The sequence below is a fragment of the Oncorhynchus keta genome, chromosome 9, assembly GCF_023373465.1.
Source record: "Oncorhynchus keta strain PuntledgeMale-10-30-2019 chromosome 9, Oket_V2, whole genome shotgun sequence".
Classification (NCBI taxonomy): Eukaryota; Metazoa; Chordata; class Actinopteri; order Salmoniformes; family Salmonidae; genus Oncorhynchus; species Oncorhynchus keta.
The window spans coordinates 41,550,952-41,578,642 of NC_068429.1; the positions used below are offsets into that span (position 1 = coordinate 41,550,952).

The window sequence follows — 27,691 nt, forward strand, 5'->3', positions numbered from 1 at the left end:
ACAGGAACACACACGTTATACACACACACACACACACACACACACACACACACACACACACACAAATGAAAGTTGTGATCAAACACTATTAATTAGTGATTAAAGGGAATTTTAACCTGAGGGTTGCACGCAATGCTCTTTATTCAAGCAGCTAGTAGTGTTACAGAAATTAACTTCCCCTCCAGCAAAAAAGCTCAAGAGTCACTTGCCACAGAAAATGTGCAGTGAGGAAGGAAATTCCTTTCATTACATTTCCTCCTTTTCCAATGTCATGACAACTGTAACAATGCAACCATAATCAGTTTAAGTGAATACTTATCTCTCTCCAAGAGGAAAATCAAGGCTGTTATGACCAAGAGTGTGTTCATTAGAAAATGGCCAGAGTAGATGGTGAAATCTCTGTTGACCCAAGCACTTAATCTTAATATATTTAATAAGCCTGTTTAAGTGTCCAGTTATATTAATAGCTTCTAAAAGGAAAGGGTATTTCATCGTGATCATCGGTGTCAATTTTTTTTTATTGAACCTATGCATCAACGCCTTTCATAATGGGTTTTCCTATTCAAACATGCGGGTATAATGCCATTGTTCACGTTTTGGATTGGTTTTCTCACAGATCCGCATGGAGAAGCTGTTTTCTGAACTGAAATTCCAGAGCATCACCCCTGCGTCTCTTACTCTGATGCACACGCCTGAGAAAGGGCCGAACCAAGAGGAAATCAGCCTTAAGCCAATGGAGATCAGCACATACCGTGTGCAGCTGACATGAGAGTCGGTGATCGCCACGGAACATGCCCAACATCCGGCCTCTGTTCCTGTGCCGAAAAAAACATAGTCAGCGAGGCTATGCAGAAGCCTGAAATGCAATAGGACATCCTTGGAACAGACAGAAGGAGGGAACGGGGAAGAAGAGAGGGAGGACGAGAAGGAAGGAGAGAGGTGGAGAAGGAAAGAGAGGCAGGAGGAGAAGTAAATGGAACTTGCTTAAGCTTAATTCTACAAGTGCAATATGATATTGTTTGAGTCCAGTATACCTAGTTATGCTGCAGTCTCAGGTTCTGTATGTGTTGGGAACATTTGTGTTGCAATTTCACATGAACTCACTCTATTGGGAAGACCACATGTTCAGATTTCCTTTTTCCACAGATATGATTTTGTACAATGTGATTCTTTGTTTTCTTTATACCGAGGTATGGCTTCAATCATAGTGAATATTGCTTCATGTCCTTGGCGTGCCTGAAAAAAAGATTTGAAGGCCAACTGATTCTAAATATTAATTCAATGTTTTTTTAGCAGTCAACGTTTATATGCGATAAATTGTTAATTGCAAGTGAGATCTTGTTTTGTTGTTCGTTCCAAAGAGCAAGAAATGTGCCTTATTTCACAGTTTTATAATGAGCCTTATGTACATATCTTTGTATGTTGGTCTTGGGAGAAAATTGTCACTTGCATTTCATAGTTGATGTCACAGGATTGACATGTGGTATTACATTAATTGATATGGGTCTGTTATTGTGACCTTCATACAGTGGGGAGAACAAGTATTTGATACACTGCCGATTTTGCAGGTTTTCCTACTTACAAAGCATGTAGAGGTCTGTAATTTTTATCATAAGTACACTTCAACTGTGAGAGACCGAATCTAAAACAAAAATCCAGAAAATCACATTGTATGATTTTTAAGTAATTAATTTGCATTTTATTGCATGACATAAGTATTAGATATATCAGAAAAGCAGAACTTAATATTTGGTACAGAAACGTTTGTTTGCAATTACAGAGATCATACGTTTCCTGTAGTTCTTGACCAGGTTTGCACACACTGCACCAGGGATTTTGACCCACTCCTCCATACAGATCCTTCAGGTTTCGGGGCTGTCGCTGGGCAATACACTTTCAGCTCCCTCCAAAGATGTTCTATTGGGTTCAGGTCTGGAGACTGGCTAGGCCACTCCAGGACCTTGAGATGCTTCTTACAAAGCCACTCCTTAGTTGCCCTGGCTGTGTGTTTCGGGTCATTGTCATGCTGGAAGACCTAGCCACGACCCATCTTCAATGCTCTTACTGAGGGAAGGAGGTTGTTGGCCAAGATCTCGCGATACATGGCCCCATCCATCCTCCCCTCAATACGGTGCAGTCGTCCTGTGCCCTTTGCAGAAAAGCATCCCCAAAGAATGATGTTTCCACCTCCATGTTTCACGGTTGGGATGGTGTTCTTGGGGTTGTACTCATCCTTTTTCTTCCTCCAAACACGGTGAGTGGAGTTTAGACCAAAAGGCTCTATTTTTGTCTCATCAGACCACATGACCTTCTCCCATTCCTCCTCTGGATCATCCAGATGGTCATTGGCAAACTTCAGACAGGACTGGACATGCACTGGCTTGAGCAGGGGGACCTTGCGTGCGCTGCAGGATTTTAATCCATGACGGCGTATTGTGTCACTAATGGTTTTCTTTGAGACTGTGGTCCCAGCTCTCTTCAGGTCATTGACCAGGTCCTGCTGTGTAGTTCTGGGCTGATCCCTCACCTTCCTCATGATCATTGATGCCCCACGAGGTGAGATCTTGCATGGAGCCCCAGACCGAGGGGGATTGACTGTCATCTTGAACTTCTTCCATTTTCTAATAATTGCAGCAACAGTTGTTGCCTTCTCACCAAGCTGCTTGTCTATTGTCCTGTAGCCCATCCCAGCCTTGTGCAGGTCTACAATGTATTCTTGATGTCCTTACATAGCTCTCTGGTCTAGGGCATTGTGTTGAGGTTGGAGTCTGTTTGATTGAGTGTGTGGACAGGTGTCTTTTATACAGGTAACGAGTTCAAACAGGTGCAGTTAATACAGGTAATGAGTGGAGAACAGGAGCCGGAATTCTTACTGGTTGGTAGGTGATCAAATACTTATGTCATGCAATAAAATGCAAATTATTTACTTAGAAATCATACAATGTGATTTTCTGGATTTTTGTTTTAGATTCCGTCTCTCACAGTTGAAGTGTACCTATAATAAAAATTACAGACCTCTACATGCTTTGTAAGTAGGAAAACCTGCAAAATGGGCTGTGTATCAAATACTTGTTCTCCCCACTGTATATGTACTGTGGTGAGTGATAAAACATTTTATGTTGCTTTACACAGCTATCACATTTTTTTACTTTTTTTTAAATCACATCTTATGATAACCTCAGTGCAGTATATCTACTGCTTCAACAGAGATGTGCAACGTCCTCACTTACGCCAACTCTACTGTCGTTTTGTGAGGCTCCTCTTGGTAGAGCACACAAGTCAGATGTTTTGTTCCATTCAATCACTTGCAGGTAAAGGGAAACTGCACTGCGAGTTCACTTGGAATGTTCACACAAATGTCTACCAATGTTACTCGCTAAGAGTCACATTTTGTCCGTTTTTTTTTTCTATCTTTCTGTAAATATAATGTGAGATTAAAAAAGGATGAAACCCAAGTTACCTTGGCCAATTAAATGAAATAAAGTGCATAAAACCATTTGCACTTGTTGTAAAGACACTATTCCCTCCAAAATAATGCTAGATGCAATCACCATGGTAAAAATGTTTTTGGATCAGTATTATAACAAAGTGCATAGCACAAGTCATGTATGTCTCTTTCAGATTCAGATTTGACCTCCCGTTTGTTGATATTCAGGCAGCTCATATGGTTTGGTGTCCTTCTTGACTTTCTCCACCCGCCTCCTCATAATCTCTTTGAATTGTTCCTCTTGTTCCTTTTGTACTTTCTCTAATTCATTTTGTTCAGCATCTTCCTCCTCTGCCATTTTGATCTGTAGTTCTTTTTGCCACTGTAGTGAAATGAAAATACAATTGACTTGAATTTCCGTCCCAACCATAGTTATTTTCAACCATCATCAGAAATTACAATGACTTTGATTAAGTTATCACCGCTAATATACTAAACCATGCACAGTAAGGGTTGGCTAATACGCTTTTAGCAAGAGAGCATCCTCAAAAAGCAATCAGGGTACAGTATATCCCCAGGCACAATGCCACCATAAGGAACACATCACACACACTGGTAAAGGACATTAATTTCTAATTACACTCTATGATTTGTTTTTGGCACATCTCTATGCAAGGGACATTATCAATACAAAATTGACATTCATAATTGTAATCTGCATGTAATCTTGCGTGAATCACTTTTTATGTATGTGCCTTAATGTAATGCTCTCACCTGGTCCTCCACAACTCTCATCAAGTCAACATCTGTACGTGCATTGAAGTCCATGTAAGTTTGATGTTTCTTACTTTTTCTAGGATAAATGTAATAACATCATGTTCAATTACATTGCACTTCTTTTCCATAGTTACATCAAGTATTGTAGTCATAACATAGAACAATTTAGACAAAAATCTGTTTCCTGTACCCCGGGGCACTGTGATATTCCTCTGGATGTCTGGTTGGATGCTGCGTCTTACTGGCAGGGCCAGGGAGTGTTTCTTTAGGCAGTGGAGAACAGGCTTCCAGCCTAGGCCTGTTGGAGGGAGGTGGTGGTTTCTTCTTGGCCTTGGTGTAGGGGGTGAGCTGGAGAGGCGTGGGGGGAAGGTAGAGCTGTGAGAGGGTACATGCTAACCTCCAGGTGATCAGTTGGCCAGGTAGACTAGCGGGTACGCTAGAAGCAGAGGTAGATGATGATGGCTTCCCTCCCTCACTGAGAAGACTGCTCTCTGAAACATTCATTTCAGCCTAGGAAACAAAGAAAAGAGCACATATATATTGCAGTGCCTTAACTTATGTTTAAAAAATAATAATAATAAGTTAAGTCATTTAGTAGTTATGCATTTCATTTGCAAAAACTTGGACAGAGTATTAAACAATGCCATGGTAATAACCACAGTAATGATAAAATATGCTAATCTTTAATTGGATCCATAAATCACCAAAAACTGCCTTTGTTCCCTTCGTTTCGATCACAAGTAAGAACCAGTTTTACATTTTTTCTGATGCAAATTATATTTCAACTAACAATAAATGTGTGAATAAGAAGCCAAGTTGCTGATTCTGTTTGGATTTTAAGATTGAATCCTCTCAGTTTACAGGTAATTGATATTCGTTTTCAGAATCTTCCATACTATATATAGACTGTGACAAATTTCAGGACTTTCAGGATTTTCCTAATGATGTTATTCAGCTCCAACCTGGTAAGCAGATATGTTTGTGCTTTAAACAATACTTTGTAAAGAGAAAAGCAGTTGTGACAACACAGCAGTTGTATATGAAAAGTCAAAGACATCTCTTTTCTTTGAGAGTAAGTTGACATTTGAGAGGAATAAGGCACAGAGTTTTTCCTGACCATGTGACCGGACCAGGAAAAGATCTGCACCTTAAGAGATATCAAAAACAACTCGGCACCTCTATAACCCGCGCGGCATCTCCGACTCTTTGGTCAGTCTCTTGGCACAGGTGTTCCTGCAGAGTGATCCAGGCCACATTCCTCAGCCCCTCCTGCAACACAGCTCCGCTGAGCCCTCGGCATATGCACACCAACGCCTGAACAGCACTGTAGCGCAGCTGCCAGGCCTCGGCGCCAGCTAGCGAATGAACAGATGACACCACACTCAGTGAAAACCCTGACAAACTGGAGACCAGGATAGGGAATTACTGCTTTAGACTTTTGGTGTAAAGATAATGGCTAACGCAAGCTGTGTCATTGGATCGTACTCTTGCTTTAAACTGTAATGTATGCAATGGAAGTTTAGGCTAATAAGTCATATAGGCATCAAATCTGAAGATGATGAAAACTATAACTCCCACAAACCAAAACCAAAACAAATGTGGCTATTTTTGTACAATGCTCATGTTACAGTGTTTGTTTGCTTGTTTTTCCACTATCTCCATCCGTCATGCCACTTCCTGGACTTACAGTGGTTCAGAAGTTTAAGCAGTCCATCAGTATTGTGATATCCTGGAGGGGTTTGACTGCCCAGCAGAGCTGTTTTCTGTATCTCTGCATTGCTGCTATGCTGGCATATGTCTGCTAACACAGTGGTATAGATGTGTTCCAACTGCCATGGCCAGCAACCACTCTGAGACATACCTTCCTGGAAAAGAGAATGACATACTTTTAGCACGAATGAAAGAAATGAAAAGAGAGAGAAGTTCATTTAGTGTGTGGATTATGGGCCGGCATTACCAGAAACAGATTTAGCCTAGACCTGGGCTAAAAAAAAGCATGCTCAATGGAGAATCTCCAGTTAAAATAACTTTTAGTCCAGGACTAGGCTTAATCTTGGTCTGGGTAACCAGCCCATAATATGTATGGCAGTTAATAGCTTTACGTTTTCTTCTATAATCCCATCCTGCTCTGTCTTTGGGTTGATGTGGAGACTCATCAACATCTGAAGGCACAACAAGCTGGACTTTGCAGCCTCACCCAGAACCATTAATCCCAAAGCACAGTCCACCCTGGATTTAAAAAAGATGAAATAAAATGTATTGATTTACAATAAAACACTTTGATTTGGATGATTACACTAGTATTTATGACTTGATACTGGTATAAAATAAACATTCATATATTTATGAAGAATGATACGCCAGGAGTAATGTATGAACTAATGTTGCACTAATGAAAACGTTTGACTGCTGGAGAGAACAAGATTACAACACACAGCCCAAACCAACCAGTTTTCTTTCTGCAGCTCCTCTCTCAGCATGATGAGGTGCTGTGCCACTTGGGAGAGCTGGCGGACATTGTTTTGTACGCAGTACCAACTGAGAAGACAATGCCAGAGCACCTGGTTCATGTCATACTCCTGACAGTCTGCCTGAGCCTACAGTACACAACAGATCACATATGGAAAGCATCAGGACGCAGCTACGGGATATGCAAACAGCATACAATGGGTGGGTCTAATCTTGGACCTTTATTGGTTGAAACTTTATTCCAGCCTGTGTCTATTCCACAAATTACCACCGGCTAAAGCTATGACTTTGAAATGCCTATTTACTCTGTTCCATCTCACTGCGCAATCCACTGTCTCGTCAACCCAGCCAGGCAATGTATATGAATTGCTCAACTTGATCTCCGCTGTACAAAGCATCTTGACATTATCTCCAGGTTCTCTTAGACTAGCAACTGGTTTTCAATAGCGGATATTTGTATAAACCTTACTCTGTCTCACTGACATTTGCAACATTGTTTCAGTATTGAAATTCGACCTCTAGCTGTCCCATAGTAATAAACTGTGTAAGGGTCGGGATGAGAATGACAGGCGGGCAGCTTTTCTCAGCCAGGTGAAATCATGAATCAGCTGGCATCATTTGTATGGCTATAGGGAAAGAATGGTCGATAGAAAACAGGTGAACGAAACAAAATGCAGCTAGTTTGCAGCTTCAGTTTGAAGTGTTTGTGTTTGCTGTGTTGTTGGCTAGCTCCTCTGAACAATAGTGTCCTGATGAGAGAGCACATTTTCTATGCCAGGCGAAATCGCCAAACATACTCATTGTTGTGGATGCAGATCTGCCAACTCTCACACATTGGCAGATGGACACACACATTTGACCCTCTTCTCACGCATTGAAAAGTTCTGCTTTTATTTTTCGAATTAGTTCATTGTATAGTCAGCGCGTTAACTTTTCAACTGTGCTCCAAATCGTTTTGAAATCGGAGCATCTGCGCCTGCAATTTAACATCACGAGCGGAACCTCTGCCGTCCTGTTTTGCAACAGCACAGTGAACAGCGGCACATTGAAGCATATGATTGGTCTAGTTATGTAAGGGATCAAGGGGATTGAATGCATGTTTTAAATAAAGTGTAGAGTGTAGCTGAATGCAGACGAGAATGTCCTCCGCTGAGTTTATAAAACGGTAAAAGGAGCAGCACGGCAGTGCTGTTTTATGTACAATGGCAACATTTTTTTTGCTGTTACTCCCGTCACTATTATTGCAGAATGCAGCCTTTTGACAACATGTACTAAAATCGATTTAATCCACACTCGCATTAGTCCATACTCCCCTCGAATTGGCATTTAGGCTGTGACAAAGACAGATTTACAGCAGTGGCGGTCACTGCCGTTTGTGATGATGATTTTCTATTACAGCATGTTTGATGACTGTCATTCACATTCCATTCTCCCAATTCAATGTAACATCGATAGGTTTAGGCTACTGCATGAATTTTCGGTATACCCATCACGAGGTTGCTACAACCTGGCCTGAATGAAAGTTTACAACATAGGTGCACACAGGTTGAGAGAAAAATTTGAGATGACAGACACATCGACACATGGACAGACAGTGAGTGACCCATTCAATACCGCCTTGCACATGCTTGCCTGCTCTTAGGTTATCTAGGGTGTAATCATTCGTCCAACAGTTGCAAACAAGTTTCTATTGGACAAATTCTGGTAATTTTTCCCCGTTTCATTTAAGACATTTTTTTAAACAGAATCGGTGGAAGGAATACCCACCTGATCATGCATAAATACAGTTCACTTTCATAGCAGCCACGTTGTATTCATTCTTGCCTCTATGCACTCTCCTCCTCTCACCTTTTCCCTTTGTTTGTGGACTTCAATAAACAACACATCAGCTCTATGTGACCAGGCGAAAAAACCTTTCCAAGCCAAACCATGTCATAACCGCTACACACAGCATACATCGTTGTACCTAAAGTAACATTCTAGTCAACATAGCTAATAAAACAAATACATTAGTAAACCCACTACAATCATGCAGTAAGGTCAGTGTACAGTCAGTAAGCAGTTACACCGGCAGGTGCCGGTGGCGATAAATTAATTAAACAAAAAGCGTACCTTGACATGGAAGAATTCCAGTGATATGTTGGATAGTAATAGCCACCTAGCTAACATAGCATTCCTCTGTTTTAGCCAGGTGTTGAGTAACTAAACAAGCCAGCTACATTTGCTAGCTAAGTAAGTGAAACTAAAAGTGAAGAAAAAATGACACTCTCACGCCCTCTCTCGCTTCTCCTTCATTTTTGAATAAATTCAAATGTTGAAAACTGTTCAACTATTGTCTTTCTCTTTGAGTCAACTACTCACCACATGTTATGCACTGCAGTGCTAGCTAGCTGTAGCTCATGCTTTCAGTACTAGATTCTGGTCCTTTGATTAGGTGGACAACATGTCAGTTCATGCTGCAAAAGCTCTGATAGGTTGGAGGACGTCCTCCAACCTGTCATAATTACTGTGTAAGTCAATGAAAGGGGGTGAGAACCAAGAGCCTCCTTGGTTTTGTATTTAAGTCAATGTACCAAAAGGAGGATGGAAGATAGCTGTTCTCCGGCTACTCCATGGTGCTACCCTACAGAGTGCTGTTGAGGCTACTGTGTGTTTTAATAAATTATTTGGTGATATGTGAATATATTTGGTATAGTTTTATCTAAATTGCTTTTTTAATGTTTTACCATTTTTATGAAATTCACTGAGGAGGATGGTCCTCCTCTGAGGCGCCTCCACTGACCTACAGTATGTTTTAGCAGAGAAGTTTGGTAGGGTGACCTTATTTGTAACAATGAAAATAATTTTGTAAAAACAGTTTTGAACCGAAAAGTGTAAGTTGATTCTAGAGGGGGGAATGAATATAACACTTCCTTGGCTAGGTTGTAGGGGCAGATTCATGTAATCTTGTCATCGGGAGATTTTATTATCTATTTACTTTATTTAGTCTGATCAGTGGAACAATTCTCATTCTTAACAATGGGCTAAAATAGAGGGTAGTTACTGTGCTTGTCACCAAGAATACTACCGTTACTCCCCACACTTATTCTATTATTCCACTTCTTCCAAATTTTGCCAGTGTAATCACATATCTGATATGCGTACTTGTGTCTTTGAAAAAGTATGATATTTGTATTACTATTGCAGCCATTCTTGGGACAGTTTTGAATAAGTCATACAAATAAGCATTGGATATTAAATGCTCCAGGAATCCAAAATCATTTTGGATATTTTAGTAACGTGCGCAAGCTAGGCAGAGATGGTAGGGGTCTCACAAGTCATAAACACATATTTTGTCATGGCTTTAGAAGCTTCTGATTGACATAATTTGAGTCAACTGGAGGTGTACCTGTGGATGTATACAGGATGTACCTGTGGATGTATTTCAAGGCCTACCTTCACACTCAGTGACTCTTTGCTTGACATCATGGGAAAATCAAAAGAAATCAGCCAAGACCTCAGATTTTTCTTTTTTAGACCTCCATAAGTCTGGTTCATCCTTGGGAGCAATTTCCAAACGCCTGAAGGTACCATGTTCATCTGTACAAACAATAGTACGCAAGTATAAATACCATGGGACCACGCAGCCATCATACAGCTCAGGAAGGATACGTGTTCTGCCTCCTAGAGATGAACATACTTTGTTGCGAAAAGTGCAAATCAATCCCAGAACAACAGCAAAGGACCGTGTGAAGGAAAAAGGTACAAAAGTATCTATATCCACAGTAAAACGAGTCCTATATCGACATAACCTGAAAGGCCGCTCAGCAAGGAAGAAGCCACTGTTCACAACACCGCCATAAAAAAAGCCAGACTACGGTTTGCAACTGCACATGGGGACAAAGATCGTACTTTTTGGAGAAATGTCCTCTGGTCTGAATAGAACTGTTTGGCCATAATGACCATCATAATATTTGGAGGAAAAAGGGGAGGCTTGCAAGCTGAAGAATACCATCCCATTGACCTGGAGAATCTGCAACCCGCAAGAATTCAGAATCACACCCACAGAGGACGAAGCCTAGATCAAATTTACGAGCAGCAATGATGAGGATCACCCCAGATGCTCAGAGGCTGGCTCCTCCCAATATTTTTTAGACCAGGAAGAGGAGCCACGCAGGTTCCCCAACAAGAGAGGGAGAGGACGCGGAAGAGGCCAACACAGAGGAAGAAATCAAGACTATCCAACCACACAAAGCAGGACCAGAACAAGGCTGTGATCAACATTTCTGGAGAACCCCTTTATGCTGGTTGTGTAAGGGTCTTGTCTAAAGGACTGTCCTTTGCAGCCACGTACTCAACTAATGAATTCAATACAAAGATTGACCTATTGTAACAGTATACTTTTAAACCGTCCCCTCGCCCATACCCGGGCACGAACCTTCTGCACACAACGACAACAGTCACCCTCGAAGCATCGTTACCCATCGCTCCACAAAAGCCGCGGCCCTTGCAGAGCAAGGGGAATTACTACTTCAAGGTCTCAGAGCAAGTGACGTAACCGATTGAAACGCTATTTAGCGCACACCGCTAACTAAGCTAGCCGTTTCACATCCGTTACACTCACCCCCCTTTTGACCTTCCTCCTTTTTCCGCAGCAACCAGTAATCCGGGTCACGGCACCAATGTAACAGTATACTTTTAAACCGTCCCCTCGCCCATACCCGGGCGCGAACCAGGGACCTTCTGCACACAACGACAACAGTCACCCTCGAAGCACCGTTACCCATCGCTCCACAAAAGCCGCGGCCCTTGCAGAGCAAGGGGAGTTACTACTTCAAGGTCTCAGAGCAAGTGACGTAACCGATTGAAACGCTATTTAGCGCACACCGCTAACTAAGCTAGCCGTTTCACATCCGTTACACTATTTTGTTTCTCCATCTGAAGGCCTGGTACAAGCAAAACATTTCTCCAACTACAGACACCGGTGTTTCAGGTCAGGCAGTTTCTGTGCCCTCAAAAACACCTTTCAAGCCCAAGTTCACCTTTTGTCCCATTGTCCAGAATACCACACTAAATACATATGCCAAGAAGGTGCATTTTGATGTGGAGAATCTGTTTAAAAGGTCAAATTTACTCTAACCAAACACGACATAACTTTTCTAAGACAGAGGGGGATGCAGTTGAATCATTGTCCAAAAATGGACAGATTGTGGTTAAAAAAGCAGACAAAAGGTGGCGCTACCGTAGTGTGGAGTAAAGACAAAGGTGGCGCTACCGTAGTGTGGAGTAAAGACAAAGGTGGCGCTACCGTAGTGTGGAGTAAAGACAAAGGTGGCGCTGCCGTAGTGTGGAGTAAAGACAAAGGTGGCGCTGCCGTAGTGTGGAGTAAAGACAACGGTGGCGCTACCGTAGTGTGGAGTAAAGACAAAGGTGGTGCTACCATAGTGTGGAGTAAAGACGAAGGTGGTGCTACCGTAGTGTGGAGTAAAGACAAAGGTGGCGCTACCGTAGTGTGGAGTAAAGACAAAGGTGGTGCTACCGTAGTGTGGAGTAAAGACAAAGGTGGCGCTACAGTAGTGTGGAGTAAAGACAAAGGTGGTGCTACCGTAGTGTGGAGTAAAGACAAAGGTGGTGCTACAGTAGTGTGGAGTAAAGACAAAGGTGGTGCTACCGTAGTGTGGAGTAAAGACAAAGGTGGCGCTACCGTAGTGTGGAGTAAAGACAAAGGTGGTGCTACCGTAGTGTGGAGTAAAGACAAAAGGTGGCGCTACAGTAGTGTGGAGTAAAGACAAAGGTGGTGCTACCGTAGTGTGGAGTAAAGACAAAGGTGGTGCTACAGTAGTGTGGAGTAAAGACAAAGGTGGTGCTACAGTAGGTGGCGCTACCGTAGTGTGGAGTAAAGACAAAGGTGGCGCTACCGTAGTGTGGAGTAAAGACAAAGGTGGTGCTACAGTAGTGTGGAGTAAAGACAAAGGTGGTGCTACAGTAGTGTGGAGTAAAGACAAAGGTGGTGCTACCGTAGTGTGGAGTAAAGACAAAGGTGGCGCTACAGTAGTGTGGAGTAAAGACAAAGGTGGTGCTACCGTAGTGTGGAGTAAAGACAAAGGTGGCGCTACAGTAGTGTGGAGTAAAGACAAAAGTGGCGCTACCGTAGTGTGGAGTAAAGACAAAGGTGGCGCTACCGTAGTGTGGAGTAAAGACAAAGGTGGTGCTACCGTAGTGTGGAGTAAAGACAAAGGTGGTGCTACCGTAGTGTGGAGTAAAGACAAAGGTGGTGCTACAGTAGTGTGGAGTAAAGACAAAGGTGGTGCTACCGTAGTGTGGAGTAAAGACAAAGGTGGCGCTACAGTAGTGTGGAGTAAAGACAAAGGTGGTGCTACCGTAGTGTGGAGTAAAGACAAAGGTGGTGCTACCGTAGTGTGGAGTAAAGACAAAGGTGGTGCTACAGTAGTGTGGAGTAAAGACAAAGGTGGTGCTACCGTAGTGTGGAGTAAAGACAAAGGTGGTGCTACCGTAGTGTGGAGTAAAGACAAAGGTGGTGCTACCGTAGTGTGGAGTAAAGACAAAGGTGGTGCTACAGTAGTGTGGAGTAAAGACAAAGGTGGTGCTACCGTAGTGTGGAGTAAAGACAAAGGTGGTGCTACAGTAGTGTGGAGTAAAGACAAAGGTGGCGCTACCGTAGTGTGGAGTAAAGACAAAGGTGGCGCTACCGTAGTGTGGAGTAAAGACAAAGGTGGCGCTACCGTAGTGTGGAGTAAAGACAAAGGTGGCGCTACCGTAGTGTGGAGTAAAGACAAAGGTGGCGCTACCGTAGTGTGGAGTAAAGACACAGGTGGCGCTACCGTAGTGTGGAGTAAAGACATATGTGACAGAAGCCTACCGTCAATTAGACAATGAATAATTCTACCCACCTCCAATCCTACAGAGGATCTCAAAGCTGAATTGAAAGGGATCCTCACAGACACTAAGGAGAATGGCTACATTTCAGACAATGAGTTTAAAAAAAAGTATTATCTTCTTCCAAAGGTCCACAAGAATCTTGAACCCCCCCCCAGGTAGAGCAGTGATTAGTGGTGATGAAAGTCTGACAGAACCCACCTCCAAGTTCATTGATTACTTTATTAAGCCTCATCTGACGTCACTCCCAGCCTATCTTCAAGACACCACAGAAGTATTGAACAACATTAAGGAATTGAACAATATAGGTACAGCTTCATTTTTAGTCGCCATGGAGGTGGAGTCCCTATACACCACCATTAAACACAGACAAGAATTGGCAGCTATGTACCATTGAGTACCTGGCCTGAAACTGAGATGCCTCCCACAGAATTCTTTGTTTCACAGACTGAATGGACACTTAATAATAACATCTGTCTTTCAGGACCATATTGTTAAACAAGTCAGAGGATGTGCCATGGAAGCTTGCTATACAGCCCTTCCTACGCTGGTTTGTACTTATGTAAATGGTAAAAATGACTTCATTTTGGATCCTTCTAAAAAAACGTTTATTTGACCAGATTATATGTTTGGGACGCTATATTGATATTTGCCTGTTCTGGTCTGGCTCAGAAGATGAACTTATTTCCTTCCAACAATACCTTAACAGCATTAACCCCAACATCAAACTAACTATGGAGTACAGCAAGGAAGACATTCATTAACCCCAACATCAAACTAACTATGGAGTACAGCAAGGAAGACATTCATTAACCCCAACATCAAATTAACTATGGAGTACAGCAAGGAAGACATTCATTAACCCCAACATCAAATTAACTATGGAGTACAGCAAGGAAGACATTCATTAACCCCAACATCAAACTAACTATGGAGTACAGCAAGGAAGACATTCATTAACCCCAACATCAAATTAACTATGGAGTACAGCAAGGAAGACATTCATTAACCCCAACATCAAATTAACTATGGAGTACAGCAAGGAAGACATTCATTAACCCCAACATCAAACTAACTATGGAGTACAGCAAGGAAGACATTCAACTTGTTGGGGCCGTGGTTCCGAGGTGGGAACATAAATCAGCGGAAATTTCAAGTGCGCCATGTATAGTTTTTGATAAAACTCAAACTTTCATTAAAATGCACATACAATGTACTGAATTAAAGCCACACTCGTTGTGAATCTATCCACCAAGTCAGATTTGTAAAATGCTTTTCGGCGAAAGCATGAGAAGCTATTATCTGATAGCATGTATCCCCCAAAATACTTCAATGTCACCTAACGACAGATTTTGCGATAGCCGGGGGCTACTCAAAACGCAGAAATAAAATATAAAACATTCATTACCTTTGACGAGCTTCTTTCTTGGCACTCCTAGATGTCCCATAAACATCATTTTGGGTCTTTTTTCGATTAAATCGGTCCATATATAGCCTAGATATCGATCTATGAACACTGTGTGAACAACGGAAAAAATAGCGTTTTCTAACGTAACGTCATTTTTAAATTAAAAAGTCGACGATAAACTTTCACAAAACACTTCGAAATACTTTTGTAATGCAACTTTAGGTATTAGTACACGTTAATAAGCGATAAAATTGATCACGAGGCGATGTCAATTCTATAGGTGTCCGTCTGGAAATGCTGTCCTGATATATCTCAACCAAAATATCCGGTCGGATACAAGAAGAAATGGCTTGTCTCTTCTTTGTTTGACCAAGAAACAAATCGTAGGCAAATGACAAGACTGTTGACATCGTGTGGAAGCTGTAGGTATTGCAACCTCAACCTCATTTAATCCGGTTCACCTTTAGCAATCCTTGGAAGTGGCGTATGGATATTTTTTTCCATTTTCTGTGATCAGATTTTCCTGCACTTTTCGATGAAACGCACGTTCTGTTATAGTCACAGCCGTGATTTAACCAGTTTTAGAAACGTCTGAGTGTTTTCTATCCACACATACTAATCATATGCATATACTATATTCCTGGCATGAATAGCAGGGCGCTGAAATGTTGCGCGATTTTTAACCAAAAGCTGCGAATTTTCGCAGCTTCCCTAAGAGGTTCCCCAACATCAAATTAACTATGGAGTACAGCAAGGAAGACATTCATTAACCCCAACATCAAATTAACTATGGAGTACAGCAAGGAAGACATTCATTAACCCCAACATCAAATTAACTATGGAGTACAGCAAGGAAGACATTCATTAACCCCAACATCAAATTAACTATGGAGTACAGCAAGGAAGACATTCATTAACCCCAACATCAAATTAACTATGGAGTACAGCAAGGAAGACATTCATTAACCCCAACATCAACCATAGCACCTTCTGTCTACAAAAACCTACTATTGTGAACCGTAGCAGCGCTTCCCTTCTTTTTATTTTTTTCACCTGAACTGTGTTTTTTAATTTTCCACCCTGGTCATAGGTCATACCCATGTCAAAATACATAGCATTGCATTATCTTTAAACAAGTAACATTTTCCTGAGGACCCCCCCAGTCCACCGTCTAGCAATTGTGCCAGGGGGCAATGAAATTCACATAGCAAATCTCACTCCGAGCTTTCTTCAAAAGTTGGCAGGCCTGGGGGTGTATCCAAATACATGTCACTAGTAAACAGCTTAAACAAATGCAAATGCAGCTACATAGCGGTTATTCTGGCTGCACTGTTTGACGTGACTGTAAGTTAGCTGCAGTTGACTAGCTAGCAAGCAAGGGATAAGAAGGTTGCCAGCCAGTATGGCAATGGAACATCTGGAATGAACAACTGGGTCGCGTCCATAGATACAGAACAAAAAGAGTTAACGACTGGGTCGCGTTTCTGGCAACCAAACCGATAGAACGAACGACCAGCCGGCTTGGGTAGCAACCATAGATTTGTGTTCGGGACTATATCTCCTGAAAGGATTAAATAGTATGAATAAATTAATCTAAATACATTTTTGAATGAAAATATTTAAATCATTATTTGAATATGTTTGTAACCCGTTGTATAAAAGCGATAATGCTCTCGAAGCCGGTGTTTGGAGGATATATTGGCACGGTTTGCCAGCACTCGACTTTGTCTCGGGACTAACAACACCCGTGCCAATATTTCTTCCAAATACCGGTTTTCGAGGGCATTATCGCTTAATTAGTCACCTAGATAAGTCATGTTGTGTTATGACACAGTGCAAAATTACACATATTGACATGCATTTGAGTGAACGTGAATCTTAAACCAAATTCATTTTTGGGATAGACTGGATTTACATGAATATATGACACTTAGAAGAGTATTATCCAAAGCAACTTTTTCTACCAGCAGCACTGGTAGAAAAAGTACCCAATTTTCATACTTGAGTAAAAGTTAAGATACATTAGTCATTTTCTATGCAGGTAAAAGTGAGTCACCCAGTAAAATACTACTTGAGTAAAAGTCTAAAGCTATATCATCTTAAATGTAATTGCTAAAATGTACTTCAGTATCAAAAGTAAAGTATAATTCATTTCAAATTCCTTATATTAAGCAAACTAGACGGAACCATTTTCTTGTTTTTTATTTTAAATTTACGGGTAGCCAGGAGCACACTCAAACACTCAGACATAATTTATAAACTAAGCACATCCGTTTAGTGAGATCAGAGGCAGTAGGGATGACCAGGGATGTTCTCTTGAGAAGTGAGTGAATTGGACCATTTTTCAGTACTGCTAAGCATTCAAAATGTAACGAGTACTTTTGGATGTCAGGGAAAATGTATGGAGTAAAAAGTGCATGATTTTCTTTCGGAATGTAGTGAAGTAAAAGTATAACTTGTCCAAAAATATAAATAGTAAAGTAAAGTACAGATACAACGACCTAAGTAGTACTTTAAAGTACTCTTACTTGATTACGGGTATATACTATGGGCAGCGCTCTTAACAACTGTTCAATCAGGACCAAAATAAATATTTTAGGAGATTTGTTAGAATTTGTATGTAACTCTTACTGATGCTGAATCATCTTCAAAAGGTTCCAGTCCACAAATGATCTCCCCTGAACGTAACATGAAGTGCACTGAGAGTAAGATGTTTGGATACGGTTGGTAGCATGGCTCACACTGAGACAGAGCTAAAAGGGAAACAGTTTACAGCCATTAGTTGTGTTTTTCAACAACACAGTTCACATCAATTAGTAGAACCTGCATGGGAACACACACAATAATTACACTATTACAGGATATTGCTATGCAAAAGTAGAATGAATCACTATTTATCCATCTAGTACTCTACCTTTTAAAAAAACGTGAAGATGGGATTTGCTTCTTTGGTATCCACTCAGGTTTCCAGAGATGTGAAAGAGAAATAGTCTCAAGAAGACCAAATATCCCAGCTAAAAGAGCACAATAAAGTTGCAAAGGTGAACTAAATATAATACAATTCAAGTTCTTACCCTGTTTTAGGAGTATGGCTGTTCTGTAAACTTGTTACATAAGGTATTTTTTCCCACACAGTGACACGTACTTAAAAGAAACCTAGATCTGTCCACTCTACCTTCAGTATTTTCACTTCGCAGGTGTACAAATTGGGCTTCTGGGACGTATCAGTACAGACCCAGTACAAGACTGACTCTCCAAGGTAAAAGAGGGCGGGAATCTGTTCTGCATGCACTGGAGCATGGTCCAGTGACATCAGAAGGGAATCCAGGGAATCTAAAGAGGTAACACAATGTCTGTCTTGATTCAAACAAAAACAGTATGTGTTAACAGCTATGGCATTAACATATTATTTATTCATAATCATTACAATTACCAAGGCCCTAAATCTTTCCTGACCATGTGACCTGACCAGGAAATCCTCTAGGCTCTAATTACATAGTTATAGTAATCTATAGGGCCCTGGGTTTTTAATGGTCAGGTCAAATGGTCAGGAAATAAATCAGGGCCCGGCCCAATCATTACAGTACAGTTATTGAAAAGTGCACTCTATGCACATTAGGTCTCTCAATAATAACCTACCATTTTGAATTTTACCACGGCACAAACCAAGCAACAGCAGCTCTGCCCATGCCAGAGGAAGCTGAACGTGGTAGCCCTCACCCATGCATTTCAGTCCAGCTCTGCGCTGTTGAGGAAAAATATGATTACCGTGAGGTGTACAGCAGGGTTGGGGTCAAATCCATTTCAATTCCAGTCAATTCAGAAAGTAAACCAAATTCCTATGTCAAATTTTCCTAATTGAAACGCAAGAAGAGAATTGGAATTTCAATGTACTTCCTGAATTGACTTGAATTTAAATGGAATTGGCCCTAACCGTAGTGTCCAGTTAAATAGCCACACATATTTGATTTTGTCACCATCTGCTGGGAATTCTGTGAACTGTCACGGAAAATGGTTGAGAAATGAATGCGGGACATTGACACCTGGGCTGCGTTCAGTACGAAAAACATTATGGTACGTCCAATTAAACGGGAAAGGGGGAGGGTTGGGGAACGCTGTCAGCATGGCCGGTGCTCTTTAAATACGTACCTTCAAAGTCTGTTCAAGAAATTTGAAGAACGTTTTGGTGAAATGTGTTGTTCAGCACAAACCGTTATGTAATGTAACAAACGTTTAAACGAACTGAACGCACCCCTGGATCGTTTGCAACAGAAAATTAAAATATGAGCATTTATTATTAGATAAGTCCAGGTAAACACCTTGCTTCGGCTAAGTAGTTGTCGTGCCAGCTCATTATACTTTTCTTGTTCCTCAGAGCCATGGGAATTGTTGTACTTTCTGATAAACTCCTCTGTTATTTCAAATGGGTTTCTGTAAAATATATACATTTTACCATACAGTAGGCATATGTGAAGACAACAAACATACAGTAGTAGGCTAAGCATTTTTTTTCTTACGAAGGGGTATGGGTATATACATTTTACAAAAATATATAGAGATTTGAAACAGTAAAACATAATTCTGGCAGTCGCCTAAATTGAGCACCCCCAGTCTAGCTCATTTTGCAGAGACAGAGCTTGAACCAGCAACTCTGAGGTTATTGGGCAAGTTCACCACCACCTGTGCCATATGGTCCAGACCTTTACACACATATAGGCTACATTACTTAATTAAGATCAAAAAGGGACAGTGCAGTAAACTCAGTCCTTACCTGGTAGCCTTTGAATTGGTTGTGATTGTTATTTCCTGAGCTTTTTTGAAAAGTCTTTTTTGCAAATCCTCTTTGTGTGTTTGGGAAATTATACCCAAATTATGGACAACTGGAACTTTAATTATAGGCATTTTGCACAGTTTTATAAATACAAAATGACAACGTTGTCAGCTTTCATAATTTTGTAGACACCTGTTTTCCTTGCCTACGTCTATGGAATTTCACTCTCATCTCGTGTACATGTCTCGTTTGTTTGCTGTGTTTCCATGGACGCATGGCAGCGATGTCAAGTAAGTGCACAAAAAATACATATCCCACAATGCAATTTGGACGCGGAATAGAACGAAACCACTTCCGGTTGATCAGTTGACAGTTCATTCGCGTTGTTTTGCTAGCTATATCGCTAGCTATCTAACGACGTCATTTAGAGTGGCTAGCTTGCTAGCGGGTGAAATTGATGTTATACAGTGGTTAAGTTTTATATTTAATGTGTTCCTCGTAGATTTTGAGAGCGATATAGTTACACACATTTGACCAATCGTGATACTAGGGAGCTGTCACTCCTATTTAGCTCAGGCAGCATGACTTCTCGGCGTCCGGACAATTTCGATGGCTTAGGTTACAGGGGTAGGGAGGATACGGCTTTCAGTGGGGGTTACAGTGGAAGGTCATTTAATAATTCCTCTAGTGTTGACCTACAGAATTGGGTAACAACACCGCCAGATATTCCAGGTAGCCGAAATTTGCATTTTGATGACCGCACGCCTCCATTTGAGGCGGCCCCTGCAGCGCCTGGTGCTCAAGATACCCTGCCCACGGCTCCGCCATCCGGTAAGGGATCGACATCATGATCATTCCAGCAATGCTGGCCCTTTTCATTAACAACAACGACACAGTATCATCACTGGGTCATGAGTGCTTCGAAAGTTAAAGCATTCACACATTTCAGCTGTCTAGCTAACGTTAGCTTTTAAATGTTAGCAGAGTCCGTGTCAGTAGAAGACGTTTTGCTTCTTCGCCTTGAAATCGATATTTACAATTTACCAGTCACAGCTGATATGTGTGCAATATAGGGATTCAGTGACATTGAAGTACAAAAAAATTGAAGTACAGAGCTCAAACTAGGCCTATAACATATATATATATATAATATATATATATATATATAAAACCGTTTTATGGCTGAGGCATTGTTCTTTATTGCATGTACAATTGGGCCGTTAGTGTCCAACCAAGTCCAGAGAAAGATGGCTGACAGCCATTTATGTTGTCAGACAAGACCAAGAGAGAGGGAGGCTAGAGTAGACCAAGGTGCAGTTCTCAAGTAGGCAACATGGCCTACTGGAGCATCTGTAGAGTGCAACAAAAATGTAAATGCCTGTCATTCATATATTATAAAGTCACTTTTCTGGTTATTTGTACCTTTTTTAGGTTAGTTGTGGATTTGTGAACATTGATTGATGTCAATTAGGCTTACACTCCAGCTAATGGCATATTGTTGACACAGCTCAGGATGGAGTATATTGTGGGTGTCTTTAACAATGGTAATTTCCATGTAAAACGGCCCATGAGCACCAACATATGAAGTTCATAGGAGCATGTCAGATGAAAGCTAAGTGTCTATATTTTTTATTGTTGAGAAAAGTAAGGCATACATACATTTTTCAACCATTTTACATCCCATAGAGTTAACAAGTGAAGGTAGACCTTTCAATTAGTGTTTTTACTAATATCAATTTTGGTAACAGAATTTCAGAAAAATCGTTAATAGAATTTCTACTATTGAATTGGCTACATTGGGAAATCATAGTAGTCACAAACCACAGTTGGTTTGCTGCTACTGTCTTCCCTTACACTGGCATTCTGTTATGTTCAGCTCATAACTGTTTTCTTTTTCTGTCGTCTGGTGGTCAAAGCAATAGTGTGAAAAGTCTAGACAACCCCTCCCTCTTCCTCTATCTCTTTCTCTCTCCAATGAATGTAACTTCCCCCGGCTCTTAATGAGACCTATTCATGAGCCCCCTCTCTTTCCATTTACTGTAACCAGCATCCTCACCCACTGTGCATCGACCGACACCGGACGTCCATGGACATTTAAAAGTACTTGAGATTTGGTCAGTCTGCCTTGTCCAGCCTTGTTCTCAACGTCCACAGACGTCTGGACCAGCCTTCAGTTTGCCCAAAAATAGACGTCCATGACTGGTTCAGATTTGGTCCGATCCGTAAAGACGTCTATGTTCACAAGTTTGGACAGCACAGTACAGTTCATCTCCATCATTCATTGAAGTTGATGGTTCATTTATAACAAAACCTTTCAATATTGCCAATCATTTCAATGAACCATTTCACTAGTAAAGTGGAAAAACTCAAGGGAAACAACAACAGTGAACCATTATATCTTCGTATAAAAGATCTAATAATGAAAGTGAAGGATTGCCTGTTTAGAATTTGATCTAGTTCGTGTAGGAGAGTTGGAAAAACTATTGTTATCCCTTATGAAATAAGATTGCTGTCAGAGTGCAGTATAACTGCAGTACAATGCAGTTAGAGTGCAGTCTAATTGCAGTATGCTGCAAATACTGCGTCCAAAATAACTTTTTTTTACTTCAGTCATTTTGCAGTGTAACTGCAGTTATTCTGCAATTGCTGTGTTCAAAATACTACAGTTGACTGCACTTTTTACTGCAGTTTATACATTTCAATGTCATTTTGTAAGGGTATTTATCAATAATGATAAGCCACCAGGTATTCTCAACCTTGATTGGAATGGTAGCAGACTGTATTGCCACCATTATTTGCTATATCTTTAACCAAAGCCTAAAGAAGTGTGTGTGTCCACAGATGTAGACGGAAGCTAAAGTAATTCCGCTGCTTAAAAATTGTAAAGCACCCTTTGCTGGCTCTAACAGCCACCCAATCAATTTGCTGCCTGTTCTTAGTAAACTGATGGAGACAATTGTGTTTAACCAAATACAATGCTATTTTTCAGAGAACAAGTTAACTGCTGACTTTCAGCATGCGTATAGAGAAGTGCACTCAACTTGTACTGCACTGACCCAGATGACACATGATTGGTTAAAAAAAATAGAAAATAACCTGCTAGCACATGGTTGGGTAGTTATTTATCCAATAGAACCCAGAGAATATTCTTCAACGACAGCTTCTCTAAGATCAGATATGTCATTGCTGACACCCCATTCTTTCTGCAGACATCTTTTGAATCATCATTCTGAGTGGATATTTAATATTTTTTGGGAAATGCGGTGCGAAAACTGAGGGAGATTTTACTGAAATTCTGTTACCAAATGTTGCATCTGCGCAGTTCTTCCAGTAAATGTGTTTTTGAAAAATGTTCAGTGTAAATGTTTTTTGTTTGGCATTGATTTCATGTGAAAAATCTCAGCGCAATTCCCATAGTGTGGAATTGCCCACATCTGACTAATACGTGTGTCAGATACCCGGTTTGTAAACAACAAACACAATTAAAATAGTCTGCTGCTACGCTACTCAATCTGTGACACTCAAAATAGTTATAAGAAACTATGACTTATTAAAATAGAGCAATAAATAAGGTTTGCGATTAAATGTTGCTGTTTGATATTCACATGTATTTGTTCTTTCTCTTTCAGAGCAGTTGAACAGATTTGCTGGATTTGGTATCGGGCTTGCAAGGTAATTCAGTGTTTGGCCTATCCACGGCAGTAGTTCACCAGTAATGTCAAGAGATGACTATAATCCAACATTGAATTCATAAGAAAGAGAAAAAATGTTTCTACGAAAAGATATTTACGTCATTGAACATTCCATATACAGTAGAAGTGTAATATTAATTTATTCACACGATGACTTCTTCTTCCAGTCTCTTTACTGAAAATGTCCTGGCTCACCCTTGCATTGTGTTCCGTCGTCAGTGCCAGGTAAGCATACGGTCAGGTTAAGATACTGTATGTGTTCCACCTCAGGTGTAGTCTTTAGACTTTTCTACCATACAATATATCAATCTTCCTGGGTATATCACAGTTGTCCATTAGAATGCTCCAGTCCGCTTGAAGTAAGTATGAATGAAGTAAGTAGTAATATTAAATGTTCATTATTCCTAATTCTGTTTTTGTTTTTTTGTGGCTTCCAGGTCAATTATCATGCCAGGTGCTACCATCTGTCCCCATTGACTGCTGTTAGTGTGATGTATAATGTCACCAAGAGTCAGGTAATAAATGTTTTTCATGATCCCAAAAACCCGACATTCACAATTAGTCCTAACAGACAGTGTATCGCATGAAAACGTTCCAAGGATATTGAAAATGTGAATTCGGGGCTGGCATTTTGTTTTTATGCCGGTATATTGTTGTGATTTCTCTGCTCGCAGGGTCCTAAGGCCTTATGGAAAGGAATGGGCAGCACCTTTGTGGTACAAGGAGTCACATTGGGCACAGAAGGCATCATTAGTGAATGTACTCCACTACCACGGTATGGATTATATTTTAGAGAAGAAACCTAGCTAACGGGTCTGAACAAATATTGTCCTTAGTCATCGCCTGATCACCCACCATATCCTATTCCTTATGGATTAGCTTTGACAAGACTTCAATGAGCACATTTTTTAAATGTTTTTTTAATGCTGTTGATAAAAATCGAGCACATCTCCTGCGAGTCATTTTAGATGCCGTTAAGTGTCAAACTTCCATTCACGTTGTAATGTAGCCTCTACCAGAACATGCTGAAGTGGCCGATTCTACTCAGAGGGGCCATATATATCAGCTTCCAAGGTTTTCAGTGAGATGAGCAAGACGTCCCAGTACCAAAATCAAAGACCACTAAGGAGGGGGGGGGGGACAAAACATAATACAAAACTATCGCACATACTTCAACAGTAACTGTTTAAGCACCACAAAAACTAGTTTCAACCAATCTTTTTAAATTCTCAAAAGGGCACAATCCTGTTGAATCTCCTTATTTGAACATATGCAAGAAACAAATATGAACTGGTACCATGGATAGAGGTCTGACTATGTTTGTTTCCTCAGGGAACTCTCCCACAAATGGAACCCCAAGCAAGTTATTGGGCATTTGGTTCTGAAAGGGTAATAACATTTATTTGCTTTGTTTTATAATGGATGGTTTTCATACTGTAAAAAGTAGTGACAAAGTATGTTTGGTGAAAGTGGGGATTCAGTTGCATAACTATTGATTGCCAATGGATATATTTCTCAAAACGGTGCAGTGTAATTGAAGGGACTTTACCCTTAGTAAATGCTGGTATCAGATGGTGTTGATAATATCTTTATTTCGGTAGAATGATTTGATCTCTTGAACAGTCATTGTGTATCTCTCTTTCTTACAGTTTGACCTATGTGGTTGCCATGCCATTTTACTCAGCTAGTCTCATTGAAACTGTGCAGGTCAGTGAGTCCATACTTATGTGAATGATGATCCGTTTGTGGTCGGTTGTATTTTGGCCACCCTTATCTTGTCCATCGGTATCGCATCTATAACTCCCCTCCACTTTCTAACTGACTTTCCCTAAAACATAAAGATAATCGTGAGCGTGAAGACAGTGGTGTAAAGTACTTAAATAAAAATACTTTAAAGTACTGCTTATGTAGTTTTTTTTGTGGTATCTTTACTTTATTATTTCTATTTTTGACAAATTTGACTTCTACGTTTAAAGAAAATAATGTACTTTTTACTCCATACATTTTCCCTTACTCCCAAAATGCATAGCAGGACAGGAAAATGGCCCAATTCATGCACTTATTAAGAGAACATCCCTGGTCATTCCTATTGCCTCTGATCTGGCGGACTCACTAAACACAAATGCTTTGTTTATAAATGATGTATGAGTGTATGAGTGTGCCCCTGGATATCGGTTCATTTTAAAAACAAGAAAGTGGTGCCGTCTGATTTGCTTAACATAAGGAATTTGAAATGATTTATACTTTTACTTTTGTTACTTAAGTATGTTTTAAAACAAATACTTTTAGACTTACTCAAGTAGTATTTTACTGGGTGACTTTCACTTTTACTTGAGTTACTTTCTATTAAGGTATCTATACTCTTACTCAAGTATGACAATTGGGTAATTTCCTACCACTGTGTGAAGATCGTTCTTCCATTGTCTACCAAAGATAAATATGATCTTTATGTTTTTGGGAAACTCCACCTTTGTCAGTATCAAAGAATCAGTACATTTTACGATTCCTTTGCAGATCTGGTCATTCCAATCCAAACACACAAGCAAATATAATTTCAGGCCGTTCTTAATAACTATTCTGCCATACCATACCAATGCTGTCCCTTGTTGTGTGTCCCCAGAGTGAGATCATCCGGGACAACCCTGGCATCCTGGACTGTGTGAAGGAGGGTGTGGGCCGGGTCATGGGCATGGGCATCCCCCACAGCAAGCGCCTGCTGCCCCTGTGGGGCCTCATGCTCCCCACCGTGCTCCACGGGGTCCTCCACTATGTGGTGAGCTCCACCGTGCAGAAGCTAGTGCTGTTCCTCCTGCGCCGGAGGAGCCCGGCCAAACAGCCCGTGGACGGCTCGGAGACCGTCCAGACCATGCTGGACGCCTACTTCCCTGAACTCATGGCCAGTTTCGTGGCCAGTCTGTGTGCCGACGTCCTCCTCTATCCGCTGGAGACGGTGATGCACAGGCTCCACATCCAGGGCACGCGCACCATCATCGACAACACGGACCTGGGCTTTGAGGTCCTGCCCATCAACACGCAGTATGAGGGTATCAGGGACTGTGTGAATGTGATCCGGCGAGAGGAGGGAGCCCTGGGATTCTACAAAGGCTTCGGCTCCATCGTGGTGCAGTACTCGCTACACGCCGCCGTGCTGCAGATCACCAAGGTGATCTATTCCACCTTGCTGAAAAACGCTTAAAGCAAAACAATGGAATATATTCCTAAATGTTTTTTGGGGCGGTGGTTCCCCCCTTTGAAACCTGTTTTTTTTTCTCTCACGTGAGTCAGGGTTGTGCTCACTGCAGAGGATGTTGTCCTAAAAAAAATGGAGGAAAAAAGGAAAATACCAAAAGATGACTTGTTTTTTTTCTGTCCAGAAGCACATTTCGAGTGGTGTTCCTCACGTAATTGTCACCGCTTCCACTGTGTCACAAAGCACTTGATATGTTCTATAACGTATGGCATCAACAAATATCCCCAAATAGTCATGGAAGTTAAGTGTATATTTCCTTCTGTCTGTCAAACAAACTCATCCTGGCATCATTTATGTGAAGTATCAGTCAGTCTTTTCTGCAAATCATGTTGACACACGCTTTCTTTGCGCTTTTCTGCTTTGTATGAATGTGACAATCTGTTGGTTTTGGGTTTGTGTTAGCACTAGCAGATAATGGATTGTGCCAGAAATGTATGTACAGAATGTCTTTAAATTATTCTTTGCTTTAGGAGTGATAATGTTGTGTGTGTGTAGGTATGTATCAAGTTGTTCACATTTTGGCATCCACAGAGTACAGTACATTGTAAATTTAGGAACAATTTAAAGATATTTAGTACGAGACTAGGAACATGAGCAGATAATGTAGAATTTGTGCAGATGGATGATTGAGTTCAGGGATTTTAAATTATTGAACTGCCTCTAAGTGTTTAAGGACTTTACTTTCAGAGTAGGGAAATGTATAAGATCACTTGAGAACCTTGCTAAAATTAAATGGCTGACTTATATTTGGTGTGCGTTTGTGTAATTTGAACAATGAGTTCTCCAATGCCAGGGACTGACAGCGATAAAGTAGCTACATCATTGACTCCAAATGCAGTAGGATACCAACCAGCATTCAGATAGTTTACCTCGGAGACATACACCAATTGTTCAAAACATTAGGAGCACCTGCTCTTTCCATGACAGACTGACCAGACTGATTTTGCCTGTTATATCCATTTCAGTCAGTGTAGATGAAGGGGAGGAGACAGGTTAAAGAATGATTTTTAAGCCAAGAGAC

General features: G+C 40.9%; 3 protein-coding genes across 6 annotated transcripts in view; 2 read left to right on the forward strand and 1 right to left on the reverse strand.

Moving 5' to 3' along the window:
• The window catches only part of LOC118387850 (alpha-mannosidase 2-like), a 69,598-nt gene extending 66,102 nt beyond the window's left edge, over nt 1-3,496 (forward strand). The window contains exon 22 of the mRNA XM_052525914.1: nt 617-3,496. Coding sequence (XP_052381874.1) covers nt 617-769 — 153 coding nt within the window. The 3' untranslated portion in view covers nt 770-3,496. The remainder of the gene's footprint in view (nt 1-616) is intronic.
• On the reverse strand, nt 2,995-19,989 carry tmem232 (transmembrane protein 232). Of its 4 annotated transcripts, none has more exons than XM_035776634.1 (13): nt 19,729-19,989; nt 19,277-19,388; nt 18,597-18,702; nt 18,133-18,290; nt 17,872-17,971; nt 17,589-17,710; nt 6,653-6,801; nt 6,307-6,433; nt 5,892-6,069; nt 5,381-5,559; nt 4,395-4,714; nt 4,202-4,280; nt 2,995-3,809 (listed from the first exon to the last, which is right to left on the reverse strand). In XM_035776634.1, the coding sequence occupies exons 1-13, from the start codon at nt 19,857-19,859 to the stop codon at nt 3,624-3,626; spliced, it is 1,947 nt and encodes a 648-aa protein (XP_035632527.1). In that variant the 5' UTR covers nt 19,860-19,989; the 3' UTR covers nt 2,995-3,623. The 4 variants fall into 4 exon arrangements, with proteins under 4 accessions (XP_035632527.1, XP_035632526.1, XP_035632531.1 ...); XM_035776633.1 differs by having other exon boundaries at nt 18,133-18,314; XM_035776638.2 differs by having other exon boundaries at nt 18,597-18,697; nt 19,729-19,875.
• Nucleotides 19,990-20,068: 79 nt separating this feature from the next.
• Nucleotides 20,069-27,416, forward strand: LOC118387852 (mitochondrial outer membrane protein SLC25A46). Its single transcript, XM_035776639.2, has 8 exons — nt 20,069-20,559; nt 23,358-23,400; nt 23,588-23,645; nt 23,858-23,935; nt 24,095-24,195; nt 24,753-24,809; nt 25,070-25,127; nt 26,041-27,416. Exons 1-8 carry the CDS (start codon nt 20,310-20,312, stop codon nt 26,614-26,616), a joined length of 1,221 nt encoding a protein of 406 aa, XP_035632532.1. The 5' UTR covers nt 20,069-20,309; the 3' UTR covers nt 26,617-27,416.
• Nucleotides 27,417-27,691: the final 275 nt, after the last annotated feature.

What these genes read in the sequence shown, in the direction of transcription:
- tmem232 (XM_035776633.1), bottom strand. Translation starts at nt 19,859, where the DNA reads ATGCCTATAATTAAAGTTCCAGTTGTCCATAATTTGGGTATAATTTCC. An exon ending in TTGAAGATGATTCAGCATCA is followed by an intron (nt 6,802 to 17,588) that starts GTAAGAGTTACA and finishes TGTGTACTGTAG; the next exon opens with GCTCAGGCAGACTGTCAGGA. An exon ending in GAATATCACAGTGCCCCGGG is followed by an intron (nt 4,281 to 4,394) that starts GTACAGGAAACA and finishes CATTTATCCTAG; the next exon opens with AAAAAGTAAGAAACATCAAA.
- LOC118387852 (XM_035776639.2), top strand. Translation starts at nt 20,310, where the DNA reads ATGACTTCTCGGCGTCCGGACAATTTCGATGGCTTAGGTTACAGGGGT. An exon ending in GCCCACGGCTCCGCCATCCG is followed by an intron (nt 20,560 to 23,357) that starts GTAAGGGATCGA and finishes TTTCTCTTTCAG; the next exon opens with AGCAGTTGAACAGATTTGCT. An exon ending in GTCTCATTGAAACTGTGCAG is followed by an intron (nt 25,128 to 26,040) that starts GTCAGTGAGTCC and finishes GTGTGTCCCCAG; the next exon opens with AGTGAGATCATCCGGGACAA.